The following is a 25,450-nucleotide window of genomic DNA, read 5'->3' on the forward strand; positions in this document are numbered from 1 at the left end:
TTGTGTAATATCAGAATTATTGTAGTATTCGTGTAGCACCAGAAGTATTGTAGTATTAGTAGTATCAGTAGAATTTTCATATTAGTAGTATTTGTATCATTAGTAGTATTAGTGTAGTATTGGAAGTATTGTAGTATTAGAAGTATCAGTAGTATAGTTATTCCTCAGACTCTTCCCCCCTGAGCTGTGGGGTGCTTCAGGGTTCTATTTTGGCCCCCCTCCTCTATATATTAATGTTGCCATTGGGATCCATATTTAAAAAGCATAATGTCTCATTCCATTGCTTTGCGGACGATGTGTAAATATATTTGCCTCTAAAAATGAATTACCAAACCTCTGTGCAGGTCTTGTTAGACTGCCTCAGAGCTATTCAGTCATGGAATTGAGGCAAAATTTCTCTAGATGAATACAAAAAGAATCCTTGGCTTTTTACTTTTTATTCTTTTATTATGTTTGTGTATGATTTTTATTGTATTTCAATAACTGTACAGCACTTTGGTCAACTGAGGTTGTTTTTAAATGTGCTCTATAAATAAACTTTGACTTGACTAGTATTGTAGTAGCAGTAGTATCAGTCGTACTGTAGTATTACTAGTATCAGTAGTATCAGTAGTAGTGTAGTATCAGTAGTATCAGTAGTATTAATAGTATCAATTGTATTTATAGTATCAGTAGTATTCATCGTAGCAGTAGTACAGTAGTAAATAATAGTATCAATAGTATTTATAGTATCAGAAGTATCAGTAGTATCAGTAATACTACTACTACTACTACTACTACTATAATCACTTTTAAAAGAAACACTGAACCCAAAAGAGGTTTCTTTTAACAGTTTTTTAACACGTCATTTGAAAATCACGCCTTTTGTTTTTAGCAGCCCTCCAATTATCTTCATCTTCATTTACAGACCACCCCAATATTCTTCCTGTTTTATCAGTGAATTTTCTGAATTTTTATCAATCATCTACACCACTTACAACAGGGTTTTAATAGCTGGTGATTTTAATCTACATATTGACAACATCTCGGACACAATGTCCAGAGAATTTTTAAACCTTTTATGCTGCCTAGATTTTAAACAGCACATTGCACAGCCAACTCACAACAGAGGACACACCCTGGACCTGGTCATAACCTATGGCCTGTCCGCTGGTGTGTCTTCTGTTGTGGACCTGGCTGTGTCTGACCACTACTGTGTGTATTTTAACATCGCCAGTTTTATCCCTCAGGAGGCCCCGGTGAGAACAGTGAGGAAACGTTACCTGACTTCTGAAGTGGCTGCAAATTTTATCAAGATTTTACAGAACACCCCTGCTGAGGTTTTACTTGCATCCTGTGATTTTATTGTTGACAATTTTAATTCACTTTCAATGGACAGACAGGCGTCACGTAGGCGTCACGCAGACGCTGTTCATGCGTTGTTGCGCATACGCCTACGTGACGGCTGCGTGACGGGTGAACTACGCCTCAAATACGTGACATGAAGACCCGCATGACTGTTAAGTACAATTCTACATAGTCGTACAAACAAGCATATTGCGAGTACACCAGATAACATGGGTGACGGGTGAAAAGTGCCACTAGCGAACGTAGCGGACGCCTGTGTGTGTGTGTAACGCGTGTACGCCTATAACAGTTCAGCTGTTACACAGAGTCTCATCTTCATATGGTATTGTTTATAAGAAAGCAGAACTTATAGATGAACTCCAAGCCCCCACAGAGCTGTCAGGATATTTCTATTATTTTCAGGCCCATTTTTATTTTCTTGTTAACGAAATCTCTCTCTCTCTCTCTCTCTCTCTCTCTCTCTCTCTCTGTCTCTCTCTCTCTCTCTCTCGGTTTGAATGATATCGAATTGATATTTAATGATAGCAAGGGTGAAAGGGATAATTAAAATAATTTCAGCTACTTAAAAAATAGTAATAGTAAAGTGCGACGCTCACAGCCAGTTCCCAGCTTCGCGCGTGGACATACAGTTCATTACGCACCAGCTGTAATTAGGTAGGTTTACCTGCCTGCAGACGCCTTAATCGCTGTCACCCCTGAATATTAAGTAGCCATGCGGACCTATCTAATGAATATTCAGTAGCCATGTGGACAGCAGTCCACAATATGATTCCATCGGACCTTATATCTACACTGTTTAACCCAATTCGGCACTTATGCACAGATCCATTATGTTTTACAGATATTTGTAGTTAGCTAATAAGGTAAAACATTTTGTTTAAGCTGCATTTTGCTGACTTTCACTCCTAAAACTAATTAAGCCTCCGGTTTTGGCCAGAAAAACGTTAAGTTTATCTGGTATGTACGAGATAGTCTTTCTCTTCATCTATAAGTTATGCTTTCTTATAAACAATACCATATGAAGCTGAGACTGTGTGTCAGTGGTGAAGGCAGAAATAATAAAACACTGCCTATATAACACAAGCTCTCCCAACAGAGCTCTTTAAAGGCTGTACACAATACAACAGTAAAGACAAAACATGCGTATCGGCTCTATCGTACGGCACAATAAATCATTTTATTGCACAAAGTGCCGACTACAGATGAACCCAAACAGTAGATAAGGTGTTAAGGAACAGCACAACATCAGACAGAATCCTCACATTAATGGCGATTGTTGTTTCAGTACCACCAGAGCATGCGCATAGCCTACGGCAACAAGTTAGTGTGGAAACCATTAAGGACACAACACCGGCCTTTAATCTTTCTGTTGTCTCACGCCAGTGTTTACTTGTACTGTTTAAGGTTGAGCCGCCAGCTGTTGTGAGAAATAAAGCATGACGCGGTGCGAGCCGCAAATATAACGACCACCCGTCAACGAAGAGTTCCAGGGTGGTCACAAGGGCAGAGTTACAAATGCAATTATACATTTATTTCCTTTCTTACTTTTTGTAACAAAATATGTTTTTATCAAACTATGATGGCGAATTTTGAGTTTAACAGCCGCTTCGCTTCACAATTAAAGCAATCCATGTTTTACCAAGACAGACCTATTACACAGTTTAGGCTGTTTCAGTCTACCTAAATGCAATTTAAGTACACGACTCGGCTGATGCTTAATGAACTGTATGTCCAAGCGCATAAAATTACTCAAGAAGCATCCTTATTCATTGGACAGGTCCGCATGGCTACTTAATATTCAATTTGTACATTACAGCTGATGCGTAATGAACTGTATGTCCAAGAGCGAACTGGGAACTGGCTGTGAGCGTCGCACTTTACTATAACTATTTTTAAGTAGCTGAAATTATTTTAATTATCCCTTTCACCCTTGCTATCATTAAATATCATCAAGAAAATAAAAACGGGCCTGAAAATGATAGAAATATCCTGACAGCTCTGTTGGGGCTTGGAGTTCATCTATAAATTCTGCTTTCACAATCCCGTATGAAGCTGAGACTCTGTGTAACAGCTGAACTGTTATAGGCGTACAAGCGTTACACACACACACAGGCGTCCGCTACGTTCGCTGGTGGCACTTTTCACCCGTCACCCATGTTATCTGGTGTACTCGCAATACGCGTGTCTGTAAGCACGCCTATTAATCAGACTTTATGCTGGCACAGGCGACGCGTTTTAGGCGTTTAAGTATAGTGTGCTGGCATAAAATACCCCTGATAAAAATCACATAAAGTTACCTCTCTGTCTGTGTGTGTGTGTGTGTGTGTGTGTGTGTGTGTGTGTGTGTGTGTGTGTGTGTGTGTAATTAAAATCACATAAAGTTACCTGTGTGTGTGTGTGTGTGTGTGTGTGTGTGTGTGTGTGTGTGCGTGTGTGCGCATGTGTTTTGAAGCATCTTGAAGAGGTTCATTAGGCCTACTAATATACTTTTTTACACTGTTTCTTTATATAAGGCCAATGTAGCAAATAGTTTCTTGTACCTGACAAGTTTCGGCTACCTTGCCTCTGTAGCCTTCATCAGAGGTGTCACGTGACTCCGTCAACGAACAAACCTAACAGTAGAAGACACAGTCCAGCTGCTAACCTTTGTAGCCAAGTCCACATACTTCCTGTTCAGAGGGACCATCTACAGGCAAAAGGAGGGCTTTGCCATGGGGGACCCCCTCTCAGCCATAATGAGTGGGTTTTTCATGGAGGACCTAGAGGCCAAAGCCATCGCCACCGCTCCCAAAGAATGCAGGTTATCCCTCTGGAGACGTTATGTGGATGATATCCTGGAGAAGGTTAAGACCGGCCACACACAAAGACTCACAGACCACCTGAACACCATAGACGAAACTGGGAACATAAAATTCACCCATGAGGAGGAAGAACACAGATCCATTGCCTTCCTGGACATGAAAATACATCACATTGAGGATGGCAGCATCAAGATAAAAATATACAGAAAACCCACACACACAGACCAGTATTTACTATGGACATCAGAGCACCCCACAGCACACAAGCTATCAGTGGTCCGCACTTTATTAGATTAGATTAGATTAGATTTTATTTGTCATTGCACAGAAATACAACGAAATTCAATGCACTCAGGTACTGGACTCATATAAAAATAGCATAATAAATAGTAAATAACAAGATACATTCTTATCATCTCATCTCAATAAATAGTAAATAGAAAAGATACATTCTCATTCTCTCAGCACTTAGTATATTCATGTCATTCATTCACTGTACCGTCAATTTAATTAAAACAATACTGTAATTATATAAATACATAAAGTGCAGAGCATTGTGTTAGGTGTGGGTGTCCTTGATTAGTGCTGTTTGACCAGTGAGTTTGTTTTCAGGTCTGAGTTGAGTATGGTGATAGCTGCGGGATAGAAACTGTTCATGAATCTTGTGGTGCGTGTTCTGATGGACCTGTAACGTTTCCCTGAGGGCAGCAGTTCAAACAGATGATTAGCAGGGTGGAATGAGTCCTTCAGAATGTTGAGTGTCTTCTGCAAGCATCGGGAGTTGAAGATGGTGTCCATGGTAGGTAGCTGTTGTTTGATAATGTTTTGGGCAGTTTTATGGTCCTCTGCAGTGACTTCCTGTCTGCAGCAGAACTGCTACCATACCACGACAGGATGCCGTATGTGAGCACACTTTCTATGGAGCAGTGATAGAAGGACCTCAGGTGTTGTTGTGAGAGATTGGTGTGCGGAGAAAGTATAACCGCTGCTGTGCTTTCTTTACTATTGCTGTGGTGTTTGTTGTCCATGATAGGTTTTCTGAGATGTGTATGCCCAAGAATTTGAAGCTGGACACTCTCTCCACCCTCTCTCCGTTGATGTGTAGTGGTGTGTGTGTGTCCTGTTTCTTCCTGTAGTCTATGATCAGTTCTTTTGTTTTTTGATGTTGAGGCTCAAGTTGTTTTCCGAGCACCATTCTGTCAGCCTCTGAACCTCCTCTCTGTATGCAGACTCATCACCTTTGGTGATCAGTCCCACCACAGTTGTGTCATCTGCGAATTTCACTATGTTGTTAGTAGTGTGAGATGGAGTGCAGTCATGTGTGTACAGAGAGTAGAGCAAAGGGCTCAGCACGCAACCCTGTGGGGCTCCTGTGCTGAGTGTCAGGGTGGGGGAAAGATGCGGGCCCATTCTGACCGCCTGTGGTCTGTTTGTTAAAAAGTCCTTAATCCAAAGGCAAAGGTTGAGTGGTATACCCAGGCAGGACATCTTGGAGAACAGTCTGCTGGTGAGGATGGTATTGAAGGCAGAGCTGTAGTCCACAAACCGTAGCCGTGCATATGTCCCCTGCAGCTCCAGGTGGCGCAGAACGGAGTGGAGGGTCGTGGAGACGGCGTCATCTGTTGACCTGTTGGCTCGATATGCATATTGATGGGGATCCAGAGTGGGTGGCAGGGCAGCTTTGATGTGTTGTTGAACCAGCCTTTCAAAACACTTCATGATTATGGGTGTCAATGCTACAGGCCTGTAGTCATTGAAAGATGTTATTGAAGTCTGTTTGGGAACTGGAACTATGGTGGATGTCTTCAAGCAGGTGGGGACAGTGCACTGTGATAGAGAGAGATTGAAGATATTTGTGAATACTTCACCTAACTCTGCGGCACAGTCTCTGAAGACCCGTCCTGGGACGCCATCTGGGCCGGCTGCCTTTCGTGTGTTGATCCTGCGGAGAGTGCGGGTGACGTCGGCAGGCTGAAGGACAAGGGTCTGGCTGTTGGTGTCTGGAGCCTGACTGGTGGTTGTCAATCCCTCTGCCTCAAAGCGGGCGAAGAACCGGTTCAGCTGCTCTGCTTCCAATACACTTCCACTGGTAGTGCTGCTGGTGTTGTTTTGCTTGGTGATGTGATGTATCCCCTGCCATGCCCGGCGGGGGTCAGAGCTGCTGAAGTGGTCCTCAATCTTCTGTTTGTATGCTGCTTTCGCATCCTTGATTCCCCTCTTCAGGTTTGCCCTTGCAGCCTTGTACTGTTGCGCATCACCGGATTGGAAAGCTGTGTTGCGTGTCTTTAGCAGCAGTCGGACGCCCCTGGTCATCCACGGATTGTTGTTAGGGAACACACGGATCTGTTTTGTGGTAGTGATGTTTTCCATGCAGCATTTGATGTAAAACAGTACAGAGGATGAGTAGGTGTCAATGTTGTCCTCTTCAAATATGGTCCAGTCTGTATCACTGAAGCAATCCCTCAGTTGTTCAGAAGCCCCCTCTGGCCACACTTGTATGACTTTGATCGTGGGTCGGCTTGTGCAGATGCGTGGTCTGTATGCTGGAGTCAGGAACAGTGAGATGTGGTCAGACTGCCCAAGGTGGGGTAGGGGTGATGCTTTGAGCCCGTGCTTGATGTTGCTGTAAACGTGATCAAGTGTGTTTCGCCCTCTTGTTGGACAGTGTACATGTTGGTGGAATTTTGGGAGAACAGTCTTTAGGTTGGCTTTGTTAAAATCACCTGCTATTACATAGACTCCATCAGGGTGGTCGCGCTGTTGATTGCTAATGGCAGTTAGCAAGGAGTCCAAAGCTGTTTTGGTGTTAGCATCGGGAGGTATGTAAACAGCAGTGATAATGATAGCTGTGAATTCACGTGGCAGATAGAAGGGGCGACATCTCACAGATAAATACTCCACGTCTGGCGAGCAGTATGTGTCCGTTGTCAAAGCGTTTGTGCACCAGTTGGTGTTTGTGTAAACACAAAGCCCCCCTCCTCTGCTCTTACCGGAGTCAGGTGTCCTGTCGGCTCGGTGTGTTATGCGGCCCGCGAGCTTGATAGCCTCGGCCGGAATGGTCGGAGTGAGCCATGTCTCCGTGATCACCATAACACAGCAGTCCTGGATGTTTTTCTGTGTGGATATGACAAGTTCCAGCTCTTCAATCTTGTTAGGAAGTGATCTTGCATTCGTGACGAAGAGGCTCGGCAATGAAGGCTTGTGCGGTTGTCTGCTTAGCCTAGCTCGTACTCCGGATCGACAGCCCCTCTTCTGCCTGCGCTCTCGACGCCGCCTCCGCCGCTTCTTGCCGGGGATGGTAATCCACGGAGAACCCGCTGGTCTGCTGAGCTCCGTTGGGATATTGTTGCCGGTGTACGTTTGCTTCGAGATGCAACTGTCTTGCATCAAACCGATGACGAGTAATTCGTTTCGGCTGTATCTTACATTAGGCCGAGCATACGAGACATTTAGAAAACAGTACACCGCTAATAAACTAACTAGAGAGTACCAATACGTTGAGTGCTGAGCCGCAGCATGTACACGCACCGCCATTGCACAAAGGTCATCACTGACAATCATGACAGAGAGGAGGAGGAGAACCATATAAAACAGGCACTCAAAGCCTGCAACTACCCAACTTGGGCCATCAACAAAGGCAAGAGAGAGGTCCAGAGGAACAACAAGGAGGAGAAAAAGAAAAAAGGTTCTAGGCCTGAGAACCTAGGCATGGTCACCCTCCCATACGTCAGGGGGGTCACAGAAAGCATGCAGCGAGCGATGAGAAAACACCACATCACCACACCAGTGAAGCCACACATCAAGGCACACCACAGTCCTGCAGGGTCGCCCCCGGCTGTATGAAAAACCACCAGACAGCAGAGGGCACCCGCCCCCCCCCCCCCCCCCCCCCCCCCCCCCCAAGGCAAGGTAGCTGAAACTTATCAGGTACAAGAAACTATTTGTTATATTGGCCTTATATAAAGAAACAGTGTAAGAAAAATAAATAATGTGTTTGAAGCATATGTATGCATGTGTGAGGAGCCAATGAGGCTGTTGATGCGTGTTGGTGGCGCATCTGTGCATCCTACGCCCAAACTATAACTCTGACAGCTTTACCAGAGGATTGTGAGGGAGAAGACAAATTTTCCTACGTTTCTATGTATAAATTATCTCTGTAGAGTGACATTTGCGGCCTGGAGCGCAGTTTTCAAATTTATTTTTTGACAATTTCTTCTCTCCCTCTACACTCTGCCGATGATGTCACACACTGTGACACGAACAATCAATACACACCCATTAAAATCTCAGAATTTCTCCAAAAATGATCATGGTCATTGAACAGGGATTGATAAAAAACTATATTACCTATCGAAACGTGGATTAATACACCGATACACAAGCCTTGTGTCTACTGTTTAAGTTTAAATGGAGTCTCTAGGTGAAATTATGCCGGAGAAGTAGACGTTTAAAAATCTCCAATTATTGTTCTTTTTTGCTCTTTTTTTTCCGGCCGTCCCATTCATTTCAATGCAAAATTTTGGGCAGTTTTGGGCAGTTTTTCATATTCTGTAGAGAAAAGTAATAGCACACCGACCCTGATCAAACCGCACGTTTTGATATACAATTTGTCCTGCAACTCTTCAAGTTGTAGGACAAGTAGCGGAACGAAATTGCGTCCGGAAGAGGAAGCACTGGTCCCTACAACTATTGCTGTATGGGACCAGTGCTCGGTGCGATTGCCCCGTGGCCCTAACTAAAATCAACACTGGACTTAGTGGCTCCACTTTTAACTAAAACTGTAAAAACAAAACATGTACTACCCTGGAGAACCGCTAATGTCAAGAAACTAAAAATAAATTGCAGGAGTGCAGAGAGAAGGTGGAGAAAAACGAAATTGACAGTTCATCATGAAATATTACGTGAACAACTCAAAACAACGCAGTCAAACAGGCAAGAATTTCCCATTTCTCGAAACTCATCACAGACAATAAAAACAACCCCAGGTTTCTTTTCTCCACCTTCGATCATTTAACCAACACCAGTTTTAATAAAGCTCGCATTACATCATCAGAGGCCCTCTGCGAGGGCTTTGCAGACCACTTCAGAAGTAAGAGCGATGGTATCAGATCCAGTCTTTTATCCCAGAATGTAACTTTTTACACACCTGAACCATCGCTCTTATCTGAGGAAACACTGGAGAGTTTTGCCCTGGTTGATGCAAGGACACTTGGTCGAGTTTTCTCCCAAGTAAACCCAACAACCTGCCTTTTAGATCCTATTCCCACATCGCTCTTAAAACCATTTTATGCTTTCTTTGAGGAACAGATTTTAAATGTTGTGAATTGCTCTCTTCAGACGGGTGTCTTCCCCGCTGCCTACAAAACGGCAGTGGTGAAGCCCCTTCTGAAGCAGAGTAATTTAGACCCCAACATTTTAAATAAATGTTAATTTTAAAATGTATCCAACTTACCATTTTTAAGTAAAATTTTAGAAAAACTGGTTTTTAACCAGTTAAATTATTTTTTAAATAGAAACAACAGTTTAGAGAAATAGCAATCTGGTTTTAGAATGAACCACAGTACCGAGACAGCTCTTTTAAATATTTTAAATGACTTCAGGTGTAATGTAGATTCACAAAAATTAACAGTCTTGGTTCTACTGGATCTCAGCACCGCCTTTGAAACAGTAGACCATCATATTTTATTAAACAGACTCCGAACCCTGGTCGGCCTCTCTGGTACTGGTTTTAACTGATTCAGTTCTTATCTCTCAGATCGAAGTTTCGTTGTAAGTATGGATACATGCTCCTCCAGAACACATGAAATCAAGTGTGTGGTTCCCCAAGGGTCAATTTTAAGTCCAATTCTTTTTAATCTCTATTTTGCTTCCCCTTGGGGACGTCATCAGGGGCCGGTATTTCAAAATTTGTAATCTGGATCAGGATAATCCGGATAACGAAATCCTCCTTTTCTCAGTCATGGATCAAGGTGATCCTGCTGACTTTATCTGAGTATTTCAAAACACTGGCAGAGTGGATCACCGTGACGTCGATGTGGGCGGATCTGGATTTCCAAATCTTGTCGTGTCTCAGCCTCTGGTATCGAAACATGGCGGACTACCTGACGAAAGGAGTAGGGAGCACCATTTTCACGTCAAAAGTGTAAGTTTATGGGGCGTTCCCGGTGGCGCACCTGGTAGAGCGCGTACCACAGAGGCCCAGTCCTCGTAAGCGGGCGGCCCGGGTTCGAGTCCGGCTCGGAGCCCTTTCCTGCATGTCTTCCCCTCTGTCTCCCCCTTTCACTCTCAATATCTCTCTCTCTCAATAAAGCTACACAATGCCCAAAAAAATATCTTTAAAAAAAAAAAAAAGTGTAAGTTTACCGTCATCTAATGTGTAGCGGTTTTAAAGCCATACGAACACCAACCAACATATCCCGCTAGCCAACTTCCTGAATTGTCACCTAATTAAAACCAGGCCGCATCGATCGCTAATTGAGACGCGACCGTGCTAATGGTAGCTAACTCCGCAGCTAGCGGGCTAGCGAGGTAGCTGCTTTGTTGATTAATATTAGTCTATGGTTTAACTTATAAATGAACTAATCGGACGTACATCATACCTTAACTCTTTAAACTAACACCAACTTGTTTAGAGTTTATTAGCGTTACATCATTGGCAACACGGCAGACAAAAAATCTGCTCCATGTGTACAGAGCAGACTGCTGCAGTACTGCAGTAACGTAACGTTACACGGTACGAGTATTAACTATATTGTTCATTCACAAGTGTCAGAATGTCCCAGTTGGTCATGTTGTCATGCTTTGAGTACATAAATATATACTCATACACCTTCTCTTTCTTCTACTTTCAGAGTCACACACAGCCATGGACCTCTCAGCTATTAAGGACAACCGGGTCCCTGAGTGCTGGAAATCCTTGGAAACGCTTTAATTATATTGATCCATTCAATGTTTAAGTGATTGGATTCTGAATAAAGTGCTTGAAACTACTTGAAATTGTAATTGCATTACTTTCATGCTATATAGCTTGGTCAGTGACACAATAAGAAACATTTTTTCATCCTAATTTGTCTCCCTTATATAGAAAGAAGAAAAGAACTGGCTGAGGAAGCAGAGAAAGGGAGCTTTTGGCTTTTGCTCAGAAGAAAAGACCCCAAGTGGGGGAACCAGGGATCTTAAGGCCAGTCGCAGGGAATGGTAGGGAGACGTCCCTATCACTGCCCCACCACCCAGAGGTGTTCTGAGATCAAAGGGGCGAAACATCTGTGAAGGGTGGCTCCCAGCTGACGAGGAGAGCAGAGCGGATTCGGAAACGCAGGAGCAGGAAGGAGAAAGCACGCACTAGCTTCTTCCGAGACCCCTTCAAGTATGCCCGAGATTTGCTCGAAGACAAGAAGTCTGGAAAGCTTGAAACCACCGCAGAGGAGCTAAAAAGTCACATCAAGGAACAGCTTGGCGACAACAACCAAAACACTCCCCTTGGCTCACCAGGTCATGTGCCCTGCCCACCAGAGCCTGACACCAAATTCGACACCACACCACCCAGGTGGGCAGAGATCAACCAGGTCGTCCAAAAGGCAAGATCCGCATCAGCACCGGGACCAAACGGCGTACCCTACAAGGTATTTAAGAACTGCCCCATGGTGCTGAAACTACTCTGGAAACTAATGAGAGCTGCCTGGAAAACTCAATCCATCCCATCAGCATGGAGTACAGCTGCAACCACCTTTATCCCAAAAGAAAAAGATTCCCATAACATCACCCAGTTTCGAGGCATTTCCCTGCTCAACGTGGAAGGGAAGATTTTCTTTTCAGTAATGGCTAGACGCATGACCAGCTATCTTCTGGCCAACAACTATATCGACACCAGCTGCCAAAAGGCAGGCGTCCCAGGGTTTCCTGGTTGTGTTGAGCACTCAGCCATGATCTGGGAGCAAATCCAGACAGCCAAGCGTAAGAAGCTAGATTTCCATGTAGTTTGGCTGGACCTAGCAAACGCATACGGATCAGTTCCACACCAGCTCATCACTTTTGCTCTCAATTTTTTCCACATACCTACCTGCATCAAAAACCTTGTCTCTGCCTACTTCAATAACTTCTATGCCTTCTACACAACCCAGGAAATCACAACCGGTTGGCAGCAGCTCCAGAAAGGTATAGCAATGGAATAGAATAGAATAGAATAGCCTTTATTGTCATTGTATATATACAACGAAATTGGAGTGCAACTCCCATTGGTGCAAAATAGAAACTCAAAATATATAGATACATACACGGAAAAAGATAGGAAATAAAAATAGAATAAATAAATAAAAATAAAACAAAATAGACTTTTTACATGGGCTGTGCTTAAAAATGTGTCCTTAGATATTGTTCAATAAATTGTCCTTGTGGAGTTCAGTTCAGATATAGCCCTAGGGAAAAAGCTGTCTCTGAACCTGCTAGTCCTCACTTTCTGTGACCTGTAGCGCCGGCCCGAGGGCAGCAGGTCGAACAGGTGGTGGGCGGGGTGTGAGGCATCCTTTATGATGTTACCAGCTCTGCTGAGGTAGCGAGAGCTGGCGATGTCCTCCAGGCTGGGCAGAGAGCAGCCGATGATCCTCTGGGCTGTGCTGATGACCCGCTGCAGTGTTTTCTTGTTGGCAGCTGAGCACCCTGTGAACCACGCTGTGAGGCAGTATGTCAGGATGCTCTCTATGGTGGCCCTGTAGAAGGTCACCAGCAGCTTCTCCTCCAGGTTGTATCTCCTGAGCACTCTCAGGAAGTGGAGACGCTGCTGGGCCTTCTTTACCACCGCTGTTGTGTTTGCCGTCCAGGAGAGGTCATCCGAAATCTGCACGCCCAGGAATCTTGTAGTGTGGACCCGTTCCACACAGTCCCCTCTGATGTAGAGAGGTGCCGGGTCCGCTCCGCCCTTTCTGAAGTCCAGGACTAGTTCTTTGGTCTTTGTGGTGTTCAGTTGGAGGTTATTAACTGAACACCACTCAGACAGTCCGTTGACCTCTTCTCTGTAGGCAGACTCATCCCCCCCTGAGATGAGCCCGACCACGGTGGTGTCGTCCGCAAACTTAATGATGTGGTTTGAGAGGTGGGTCGGGGAGCAGTCGTATGTGTAGAGAGTGAAGAGGAGGGGGCTCAATACACATCCTTGTGGGGAGCCGGTGCTGAGGGTGATGGTTCTGGAGATGTGAGGACCAAGTTTAACAGTCTGTGGGCGGTCTGACAGGAAGTCCTTAATCCAGAGGCAGATGGGAGTGGAGAGGCCCAGGAGTGAAAGCTTCTGGACCAGGATCTCCGGGATGATGTGGTTGAAGGCTGAGCTGAAGTCCAGGAAGAGCATCCTCACGTAGCTCCCCGGTTTCTCCAGGTGGCTCAGCGTGGTGTGGAGTGCTATGGATATAGCATCCTCTGTGGATCGGTTTGCCCTGTAGGCAAACTGATGTGGGTCCAGAGTGGGCGGCAGGCAGTCCCTGATGTGCTTTGGGTTGTTCGATCTCACCCATATTGTTCACAGCAGCATTTGAAGTCATCCTCATCGGCGCAAGACAGATGGTCCGAGGAGTAAGATCTGAGTCAGGACAGCGCCTCCCAGCCCTAAGAAGCTATATGGATGATGTCACCTCACTCCTACAAACTGCTGCCTGCACATCAAGGCTGCTAAAGAGACTGGAGGAGCTCCTCAACTGGGCGAGGATGAAAATCAAACCAGTCAAATCTCGGAGCCTGTCAATCCGGAAAGGGTCTAGAAATGACAACATCGTCTTTGCTGTCGACGGAGAGAAGATTCCACTGCTGACAGAGCAGTCAGTGAGGAGCCTTGGGAGAGAATACACCGCCGACCTCTCAGACAAACACATGGCTCACTCTGTCATAACACAACTCTCAGAAGGCCTAGTGAAGATAGACGAAAGCCACCTCCCAGGAAAATTCAAGACCTGGTGCTATCAATTCACCCTGTATCATCGCCTGATGTGGCCACTGAAGTTGTCAGAGATCTCAGGGTCAACAGTGCAGAGAATGGATCAAAAAGCCAACAACTACATCCGAAAATGGCTGGGTCTACCTCGCTGCCTTTCCAATGTTGCCTTATTTGGTAGGAACACACTCCAGCTACTACTGAAGTCCATCAGCCTGGGTTACAAGCTGGAAAAGGTGAGGCTCACGTTCGAGCTGAGAGACTCAACTGATCCAGTTGTAAGCCAAGTTAGACCATCAGTCCGAACAGGGCGCAAATGGAGGGCTGAACAAGCAGTTGACCAGGCCATCAGTCAACTAGAACATCAAGAGGTAGTAGGATGGTTGCAGCAGGGAAAGACAGGGCTGGGGTGGGGGCCAGCCCCAAAGATGTGGTCCAAAGCCAAAAGGAAAGAAAGGAAAGAGCTGGTAGTCTCCGAAGTCAGCAGAATGGAGAATGAAACTTACACAATCAGAGCTGTGAGCCAGAGGCAGCAGGGAAGGTGGACAAACTGGGAGGCGGTCACAACCAGAGCCATAACATGGGCTGACATGTGGAAGATACCACAGGCAAGGCTTAGCTTCCTCATCAGGTCCACATATGACACCCTTCCAAGCCCCCAGAACATACATCTCTGGTACGGCACAGAAACAGTCTGCAGACAGAATTTGTCTTCAATAATCAGAAGCATGAAAATATACCTTGAAAATGCTTGGAAAGAGCATTGCATGTGCAGCATTGTATATGTACAGCAGTTTCAGAAAGTGGGGTCAAATATTTTACTATCCTTAATATTTCTCTCAATTAGGCTACTTTAATTATTAAAAGTAAAATACTAACACTTGATTAAGTGTAATGAACATCTTGAGTAAAAATATCTAGGAGAAGTGGAGCTGAGACTTTGTCAATCTAAGTGAAATCCACCTCTGAGGTGGGATCAGAATGATCCTGGAATTTTGGTATCAAGTTGATCCAAATATCTGCCTTGAGTTTTGAAATACCCAAATCCAGCCTTTTATCTGGATTCAAGGGAGGATTGGATTACCGGAGCGGAATCCTGATCTTCAGGATCAGGGTTATCTGGATCCGTGTTTGAAATACCCAGTTTTCAGATCAGATCTAGATTTAATCCCATCCGACCAGGATAATCCTATCTGATCACTTTTGAAATACCGGCCCCAGGAGACACGGCATCAGCTTCCACAGCTACGCTGATGACACACAGCTGTACATCGCCATGTCTCCTGATGACACAGAGCCACTTGATTCCCTTTTAAACTGTATTTTAGATATCAAGTCATGGATGGCAGTGAACTTTCTACAGCTCAACCAGGACAAAACAGAGGTTTTAGCCATCGGTCCTGAAGGCAAGAGAGAGAAACTTTTACCAAAACTACGAGATTTTAAAACTTCACAATGTGTAAAGAATCTGGGCATCATTTTCGACTCTGAGCTCAATTTTATTCCACACATAAAAAATATAACAAAGATGTTTTGACCATCTTAAGAACATAGCCAGAGTTCACCCGTTTCTCTCTCAGGCCAACACGGAGGTGCTGATGCATGCTTTTATCTCTTGTCGTTTAGACTATTGTAATGCTCTGCTCTCTGGTCTTCCCAAAAAGAGCATCCACAATCTACAATGCCCGTGGGGGATGTCTTCTTGGAGATTCCCTGGGCCCGGGGGACTAGGAGGTTCTGCACCATGGCTGTGGCTCTCAGTGTGGATGCTCCCACAGATTGCCTTTTCCTCATCTGGATCCTCGGTGCCTTGCCATGTCTCTACACTGTCATTCAATATGTGCTGTGTGTGAGTCTGAGTGTGTGTTTGTGTGCGTGCCTGTCTATGTGCGTACATACAGATGTGTATGTGGGGGAGGGGTGGGTTTTGTCATTTTATTGTCTGTTTTTAATTCTTATTCTTTTTGTAAAGCACTTTGTGTTGCATTTCTATGTATGAAAAGCGCTATATAAATAAAGTTTGATTTGATTTGATGATAATAGTATCAGTATGTAGGGGTCACAGCTATTCCACAAGTTTCATTTGGATTTATGGACTGAATGCATTATGAATTGTGGGAACAACTTCTTCATTCCATGCTTCAAAATGGAGGTCTGTCTTTGTCCCCCTCCAAACAAAGACAAACGACCCCCACCCCTACCCCCACAGGTATCTGCATACCTAAAGGTGTCTCATTGGCTATTTCTAACAGGAAATACAACTCCCAGGTAGAGACACAAGTCTCCTGCAGCCATTTCTTCTCTCTCTTCTCCTCGACTCCCTGAGGGACAACACGTTTGATGCCCTGGTCTGCACTCCAGGAGGTAGACCAGACAATCTCCCTCTCTCTCCAGCTCTAAGGGAAAGCCGGGAAGTTTCCTGCCTGTGATCTATACTGGATATAATCACAGAGACCTTCACCAAGCTTTTGGAGCCGATAACTCTGGAAACACCAAAACCCAACCAGGAGCTGATCCTTCTTCAAAAGGATTTCTGCTTCCCCTTTCAACTCTGGACTCTGTGGTATAGTACTGGGCAGTTAGTACTAGCAAGAACAAGTTTGTTTAACTTAAATCCATGGTGTTGATCTGTTGTGTGTTTAAGTATATTTGTTGTGATATTTTGTGTAGCTAGATCATTTGAAGTTGTATGATTAATCTTGCTCTACATACCTCAAGTTGTACATGTGAATTAACTATAACTAATTTGATTTGCTCACACACCAATCCACATAAAATCTACTTTTAATCTGGCTTCCTACAACACATAGACTTTCAAGGCCGCATGGTCTATGGTTTTTCAAGAACAAAAGGGCTTCCGCCATTTTAATTTTCTTAAATGACCGCGCTTGGTCGGCCATTTTGTTAGACATTATCTTTCACCCACATTTCCACTGTAAATAGTCTTTTAGATTAGTTATTGTGTGTTCTGTTTGCTTTGCTTTGTTTAGAATGAATATCTTTTTGAATTAATATTCTTCTCCTTTTAATGTTGCACATGAATGAGTGATTTGCTAAACCTCTGCTATAAAAGGACTCCAAAATTCCTTCAACCGTTACTAAATATTAATAAGATAATTTGATTATAATTACATTCATAATAAATAATCAATGTTCCAAATTGATCATTTGTTAACTTTATTAGACTGATTTACTATGATTTGCTATCTTTCCTCTTCCGAAGTAAAGAGGTGGTGCCCCGAGGAATTCATTTAAAGTGTTAAATATTAATTTAGTCAATTTTAATAGCAAAATTGACCGAAATTAGCTTTTACCTGTAAATATTTTGGTGCCCCTGCTGGAGGCAATTTGTATCTGCAACCAGATACCCCTACAAGTAGCATCAGTAGTATTGTAGTATCAGTAGTATCAATGGTATAAACCGTATCAGTGGTATTAGTACTTTCAGTACCTCAGTAGCAGCCACAGCCGAACGGATCTCGCGGTTTATTTGCGCCTGGCGAAATGCTTCGTAGAAACTCTGGTCAGACGCCATGGTGACAGTCAGTACCGCGCTGTAGGCGTGACGCAGCTGTGTGCTATTGGTCAGCTGAGGGAATGCTGCATCCTGATTGGACAGAGGAGAGAACAAGGAACATAACACACAACATTAAATTCACTTTACTTTAAGTCGATTTCCTGCTGGAGGTCAAAGGTTAACATATTATATATAATATTATATACTATGTTGTTATATGTAAACTTTATACTCCTTTATATTAACATTATATAAATATGAACTTATATCAACTTTATATCAACTTGATATGAACTTTATATTCCTTTATATGAATTTCATATAAACTTTATATTCCTTTGTATAAACTTTATGTGAACTTTATATTCCTTTATATGAACTTTATATTCCTTTATATAAACTTTATATTCCTTCATATGAACTTTATATGAACTTTATATTCCTTTATATAAACTTTATATCAACTTTATATTCCTTTATATGACCTTTATATAAACTTTATATTCCTTGATATTAAATGTATATGAACTTTATATAACTTTATATTCCTTTATTATATAACCTTATATTCCTTAATATAAACTTTATATTTCTTTATACAAACTTTAAACGTGATATTCCTTTATATAAACTTTAGATTCCTTCATATAAACATTATATAAACTTTATATTCCTTTATATAAATGTTATATTCCTTTATATTCCTTTATATAAACGTGATATAAACTTTATATTCCTTTATACAAAACTTTATATGGCCTTTATATTCCTTTATATAACCTTTATATTCCTTTATATAAACTTTATATGAACTTTATATTCCTTTATATAAAATGTATATGAACTTTATATAACCTTATATTCGTTTATACAACCTTTATATTCCTTTATATAAACTTTATATGAACTTTATATTCCTTTATATAAAATGTATATGAACTTTATATAACCTTGTATTCCTTTATATAAACTTTATATAACTTTATATTCCTTTATATTAACTTTATATTTCATTAAATAAACTTGATATGAACTTTATATTCCTTTATTATATAACCTTATATTCGTTTATATAAACTTTGTATAGCTTTATATTCCTTTATATAAACTTAATATTTCATTAAATAAACTTTATATTCCTTTATTATATAACTTTATATTCCTTTATATTAACTTTATTTTCGTTTATATAAACTTAAATTAACTTTACATAAACTTTCTATCCATTAGGTCAGTAGTCGGTGCAGCAGCGCCTCCTCAGGTGACAGGGGGAACGACACGTTTCAGAGAGAAATCTGATGTTAATTGAAAAATTATAAATGAAATGGTTATCTGTGGGCGTGTTACCTGGTATGGCATGGCATACAGCAGAGCATCGTACGGGATAAAGACGTAGCCGTCAGAAACCATGCCCATGTCCAGAGCAGCCAAGAGGAGCTCTCTCTGGTCCTCTCCACCAATCAGGACGGAGCTCATGCACATTATCACCACTGAAAAATAAAAACCTTTGTGACTCTGGAAGTTAACAGACTCAGATTACAGAGGGAGAATAAAAGGATTTGTGTGACCTTTGACCCTGTCCGCCTCCCGAACCGCTCTGAGCGCCTCCTGAGCTCCGCCTCTGTTCTTTGTGTTCATGGTGACCACCGGACCAACCGGCAGCCCGAAAGCTCGCAGTGCTGACGCCACTTCCTGTCCAGTGCTCTCCCACAGGTCTGACGGAGCTGGAGGTATGGAGAGATGATAAAAGCATCTTTATTAAAAATCACTCTATGATGTCTGGGGCTATTTTGTCCATGTTTGAATCCTTTTCATCCTGCCTGTACAAACACTTAAAAAATGCTTAAATGCCATGTTGGTATATTTTTTTCAGCACAACCTCACCTACATGACCTAATGACAATTAGGGACCGAGCACTAACGGTGCGAGGACCCTATTGTAATTGGTCCGTCTATTCTTATTCTTTTTTTTCACAAAAGTAAACCGCCTTTTTGAGGCCTTTATCATATTCAAAAACTCCCCATTTTTGGAATATACATAAATCTCAGCTCAAATGTACGTATTCTAGTAGTCCCAGGAATGGGCGTGGCAAAATGACTCAACGCCCCCTTGAAAGTCAAGAAAATTAAGCCCCTCGCACAGGAATGTCGTAGAGACATGAAATTTGGTAGATACATGTATCATGGCCAGACGCACCAAAAAGTCTCAAGAACCCATACCCTAAAACGTACAGGAAGTCCACCATTTGGACTCGAACCCACATATTTAGACACCCACATAGTGTGACAGTCGGTAAAGATTTGAATAACTTTTGATCCCAAAGGCCTTGTGATGGTACTGACCAAGTTTGAAGTCAATCGGGTTAAATCTGTAGGAGGAGTTTGTTAAAGTATGTGACGTGGAAATGGGCAAAAACTGCCGGAAACGGCATCTTTGATTGAAACTGGCCGACTTCCTGTACGTTTTAGGGTATGGGTTCTTGAGAGTTTTTGGTGCGTCTCCACATGTTTCATATGTGTCCCAAATGGCATGTCTCTACGTGAAACCTACTGCTCGGGCTAGGCTTAAAACATGTGACTTCCTGTTGCCAGCGGGGGGCACTATGACTGTGTGTCAATATTGACATATGGGTGTTTTCAGGGCTGGACCCTCATCACGTGTAAGAAATTTGGGACAGATTGGACAATGTATGGTCAAGTTATACGGTCTGGTGTGTTATAGCGAGATGCCATATTTTGCCGCCATGCCACGCCCACATAGTGTGACGGTCAATAAAGCTTTTGATAGCTTTTGTTCCCAAAGACCTTGTGATGGTACTGACCAAGTTTGAAGTCAATGGGATGAAATCTGTTGGAGGAGTGCGTTAAAGTATGCAACGTGGTAAATTTATGAAAAGGGGCGTGGATAAAGCATAAGGGGCGGGCTTTATGAAATATTGTTATTTAGAAGTTTTAAGGGCAGGACTGTAATGAAGCATGAGAAGTTTGGACCAGATCGGACAAAGTATGGAGAAGTTATAACGATCTTGTGTTTTATGGCGAGACGGCATATTTTGTTGCCATGCCACGCCCACATAGTGTGACCGTGTAGTGTAAAGATATATACAACTTTTGATCCCAAAGGCTTTGTGATGGTACTGACCAAGTTTGAAGGCAATTGGATAAAATCTGTAGGAGGAGTTCGTTAAAGTATGCGACGTGGACGAGGACGAGTCCCTATGCGTACCAAAGGGCGTATGTCCTACTACTGTGCTCTGGGAAGGTCTAAAAAATGTTACTTCCTGTAGCCAGTGGGGGGCGCTATGAGTGTGTGTCAGTATTGACATGTGGGTGTGTTCTGGGCTGGACTGTCATCACGTGTGTGAAATTTGGTACAGATTAGACAATGTATGGTGAAGTTATCCGCCATGCCACGCCCACATAGTGTGACCGTCGGTAAAGATTTGAATAACTTTTGATCCCAAAGGCCTTGTAATGCTACTGACCAAGTTTGAAGGCAATTGGATAAAATCTGTAGGAGGAGTTCGTTAAAGTATGCGGGGTGGAAATGGGGTAAATGGCATATTCGATCCAAGATGGCTGACTTCCTGTACGTTTTAGAGAATAGCTTACCCAGACTTTTTGGTGCGTCTTCCCATGATACACGTATGTCCCAAATTTCGTGTGTCTACGACAAACCAGTGTGAAATAATGACATTTAGGGGGCGCTAGTGAGTAATTTTGCCACGCCCATTCCCGCGAACACTAGAATACGTAAATTTCACGTGAGATTGACGTTTATTCCAAATATGGTGAGTTTTTGAATATGATAAAGCGTCCAAATTAGCGATTCATTTCTGGGAAGGACAGACCAATAACAATAGGGGCCTTGCACCGTTAGTGCTCGGTCCCTAATAATAATAGACGGACCAATTACAATAGGGTCCTCGCACCTCGGTGCTCGGTCCCTAATAATAAAAAACGGACCAATTACAATAGGGTCCTTGCACCGTTAGTGCTCGGTCCCTAATAATCATTTGAAATACAATAGGGACCTCGCAAGTCGTTGCCTGCTCGGGCCCTAAATATAAAAATGCTCTTCTTCTATTCTTCTTTAACGTACAGCACTCCTGTAGCGATTACAGATGGCTCTTAAAGTTCTGTACTTACTTGGGTCCTGTGGTCTGAGGTAAGAACCATCAGGTTAAATCACTTATTATTGCTTTGGACAAAAGCGTCAGCTAAATGACATGTAATGTAATTTAATGGACACCAGGCCCTGACTCCCAGTAGAGGACACCCTGACTCCCAGTAGAGGAAACAAGACCCCGATTCCCAGTAGAGGACACCCTGACTCCCAGTAGAGGTTACCAGGCCCTGACTCCCAGTAGAGGACACCCTGACTCACAGTAGAGGACACAAGACCCTAGCTCCCAGTAGAGGACACTCTGACTCCCAGTAGAGGACACCCTGACTACAGTAGAGGATACCAGACCCTAGCTCCCAGTAGAGGACACCCTGACTCCCAGTAGAGGACACAAGACCCTGACTCCAAGTAGAGGACACCCTGACTCCCAGTAGAGGACACCAAACGATAGCTCCCATTAGAGGACACCCTGACTCCCAGGAGAGGACACCCTGACTCCCAGCAGAGGACACAAGACCCTGACTCCCAGTAGAGGACAACCTGATTCCAAGTAAGGACACCAGACCCTGACTCCCAGTAGAAGACACCAGGCCCTGACCCCTAGTAGAGGACACCAGACCCTGACTCCCAGTAGAGGACAACCTGATTCCAAGTAGAGGACACCGGACCCTGACTCCCTGTAGAGGACACCAGACCCTGACTCCCAGTAGAGGACACCAGGCCCTGACTCCCTGTAGAGGACACCAGACCCTGACTCCCTGTAGAGGACACCAGACCCTGACTCCCAGTAGAGGACACCAGGCCCTGACTCCCTGTAGAGGACACCAGACCCTGACTCCCAGTAGAGGACACAAGACCCTGACTCCCAGTAGGACACCAGACCCTGACTCCCAGTAGAGGACAACCTGATTCCAAGTAGAGGACACCGGACCCTGACTCCCAGTAGGGGACACCAGGCCCTGACTCCCAGGAGAGGACACCAGGCCCTGACTCCCTGTAGAGGACACCAGACCCTGACTCCCAGTAGAGAACACCCTGATTCCCAGTAGAGGACACCGGACCCTGACTCCCAGTAGAGGACACCAGACACAGACATGGACACAGCAGCAGGTCCCGTCCTGCTGCTGGGTCCATGTCCTTTTCGTGGAATGGAAGACCTCCTAAAGTCCTCCTTTCCCCTACAGACTCCCTGTCCCCCTAAAGACCTCCTGTCCCCCTAAAGACCTCCTGTCCCCTCATGTCCCTCTAAAGATCTCCTGTCCCCTAAAGACCACCTGTTCCCCTAAAGACCTCCTGTCCCCCTAAAGATCACATGTCAGAGGCCACGCCCCTGCGTGACATCACTCACCTGAGATGACGCCGACGTGCGCCCAGCGGAAGAATCTCAGGACGGTGAACAGGACTCTGCTGGGTGGAGTGATGGGCGGCAGGTTGGGCCAATCAGCATCCAGACAGCCAGGAGAGGCAAGCCCCGCCTCCCAGTGCTGAGCCAATAAGGAGGCAGCATGACAGAGGGCGGGGTTAAAGGGTCCGATGTAGGCGTGGCCATAACCCTCCATGTCCCCAAGCTCAGTCAGAGCTGAAACACCAGAGAAGAAAGAGAGTCACAGGTGATGACAACACCAGAGAAGAAGAGTGCCAGGTGAAGAAGCAGCTGATTGGCTGTCTGACCTTTGGAGGCGGAGCAGTCCTCGTCCAATAGTTTCACGTCGTACCAGTATCCTCTGCTCAGGCCGCTGTCACTCCGCAACCGTGACAACGCCAGATTGGCCGCTGCCGTGGGCATGGCTCGGGAGAACATGGGGTCGCATGACCATGGACCAATCAGAGCCAGCTTGAAGGTCGCTGACCATGCCCCCGAGATGCATAGCAACCACAGACACGGCCCTAGCAACTGTATGGGTGCAAGCTGCATTCTGCGGATAGACAGGTAGACAGAGACACACAGTCAGACAGACTGTTGAGACAGTCAGACAGACAGGTTTTTCATGCTATTAATCGTTCTCTTTCTAACCTGGCACCACCAGATCAAACACAGTTTCCTTTGAATTGGTATAAAAAAAAGAGCAAATGTCCAGATCTCTGATTTGGCTGAAAATCAGGTCAAACTTTGATCTGTCACTTTGAATCTGGTTGAAAGAATTAACTCTTTTATCCCTTTGATGCACAACATATTGACACCCCTTCTAATGCACAACATGGGTCAAAAATGACCCACATTAATTCCCCTTGTTATTTAGTGCTGCTTTGTGTTTCTGTGCTCTATCTTTTGATATCAACTTATTTTATGATTGAATATTCCAAGTATTCTTTATATCTTGTTTTTGATAACAACAGATCATTATTTCCATCTTGCTTCCCATACTTTACGAAGAAAAAAAGTTTTGTAACCTAAGCTAACTACTTAGCCAAGAAGTTAGCTAAGTAGTTAGCTTAGCAAGCTACTTATTTAAATACTTAGCCCAGAAGTTAGCTAAGTGGTTAGCTTAGCAAGCTACCTATTTAAATACTTAACCAAGAAGTTGGCTAGGTAGTAAGCTTAGCAAGCTACTTAGCTAAAAATGAATATGGGTCATTTTTGACCCATATTGTGCATAAGAAACTCTTCTTATGCACAACATGGGTCAAAAATGACCATATTCATTTTTAGCTAAGTAGCTTGTTAAGCTTAGTGGCACAAAAAGGGATTTTATTAAAAAATGAATAAAGGAAAACATAAAATTAGGATGTATGATGATCAAAAAACAAGCTATTTGAGGAAAACCTCGAATACTGAATGATTAAAAAATGTATTGCATTTATTTCAGGTCACTTTAGACCCATGTTTGCAGCAAAGGGTTATATTCATATGTTAAGGAGCTAACGTCAGTAAAGTGATCATATGGTTGCATCAGTATCAGGCATGAATACTTTCATAGCGAACATTTACAGCTGAGGCATTAAAGAAACAGTTGATAAGGTCAGTCTTACAGCTGCTGGTGTATACAAACAATAATTATATAATTAGTATGTATTTACTATATTTAAGGGTTTCTTACATTAACTGCACTGCCTTTTACATCATTCTTGAGAATATTTCAGTATGTAGATTATTATACTTTATTTACTTAAACTAGTAAGGCTCTGAGGTTTCCCTCATTTACAGTGACGATGAGTACATTTACAGACAGTACAGAAATACAAATTCAACATACAGGTAACAGACAAGATAAATGAATAAGTAAAAATGCTGTTCAAAATGACCAAAGCCAAAAACAGTTAGAGGAAACTCTGCAATCAAGCTACAAAATTGAAAAAAATCTAGGTGTATTGATCCTCAGTGTTGAAGATCATTCAGGTCTCAGGGCATTAAAACAAAAGGCTGACTGACTAGGTTCAGTCTGCTCACTGAGTGGAAATGAGAACCAGTCGTTTGATCGTGTCATATGGTGTCCATGGTTCTAGTCAAGAAGACATGTTCAGCATGGAGGTATTTCTCCAGTAAGTGCTGAATTAACTCTCATTTGTATGTCGTTTTGGATAAAAGCATCTAATAAATGACTTATAGAATTATAGAATTGTGATAATGGCTTTAAAGATAAGCAGTGTTTCAACTAGGGGGGTAAAGTGGCCACTGGGAAAGTCTCAGGCCGCACCCTCTCAAAAGTCCACTCACTCTGCGTATTTCGACTACAAGTAAGCCCCCAGAGGGATTTAGAGATTCCGGAGGTGACGTATGGTTTTCACCGTCGCTAACTGTGCAC

General features: G+C 43.4%; 1 protein-coding gene across 1 annotated transcript in view; it reads right to left on the reverse strand.

The window, feature by feature from the left end:
- LOC131990212 (retinal guanylyl cyclase 2-like) overlaps positions 1-23,622 on the reverse strand; it is a 72,175-nt gene extending 48,553 nt beyond the window's left edge. Inside the window, exons 1-5 of the mRNA XM_059355616.1 lie at positions 23,379-23,622; positions 23,056-23,286; positions 19,150-19,305; positions 18,929-19,071; positions 17,516-17,671 (exon numbers count right to left, since the gene is read on the reverse strand). Coding sequence (XP_059211599.1) covers positions 17,516-17,671; positions 18,929-19,071; positions 19,150-19,305; positions 23,056-23,286; positions 23,379-23,622 — 930 coding nt within the window. The remainder of the gene's footprint in view (positions 1-17,515; positions 17,672-18,928; positions 19,072-19,149; positions 19,306-23,055; positions 23,287-23,378) is intronic.
- Between the last annotated feature and the right edge of the window lie 1,828 nt (positions 23,623-25,450).

The sequence above is a fragment of the Centropristis striata genome, chromosome 17 (genome assembly GCF_030273125.1).
Source record: "Centropristis striata isolate RG_2023a ecotype Rhode Island chromosome 17, C.striata_1.0, whole genome shotgun sequence".
NCBI lineage: Eukaryota > Metazoa > Chordata > Actinopteri > Perciformes > Serranidae > Centropristis > Centropristis striata.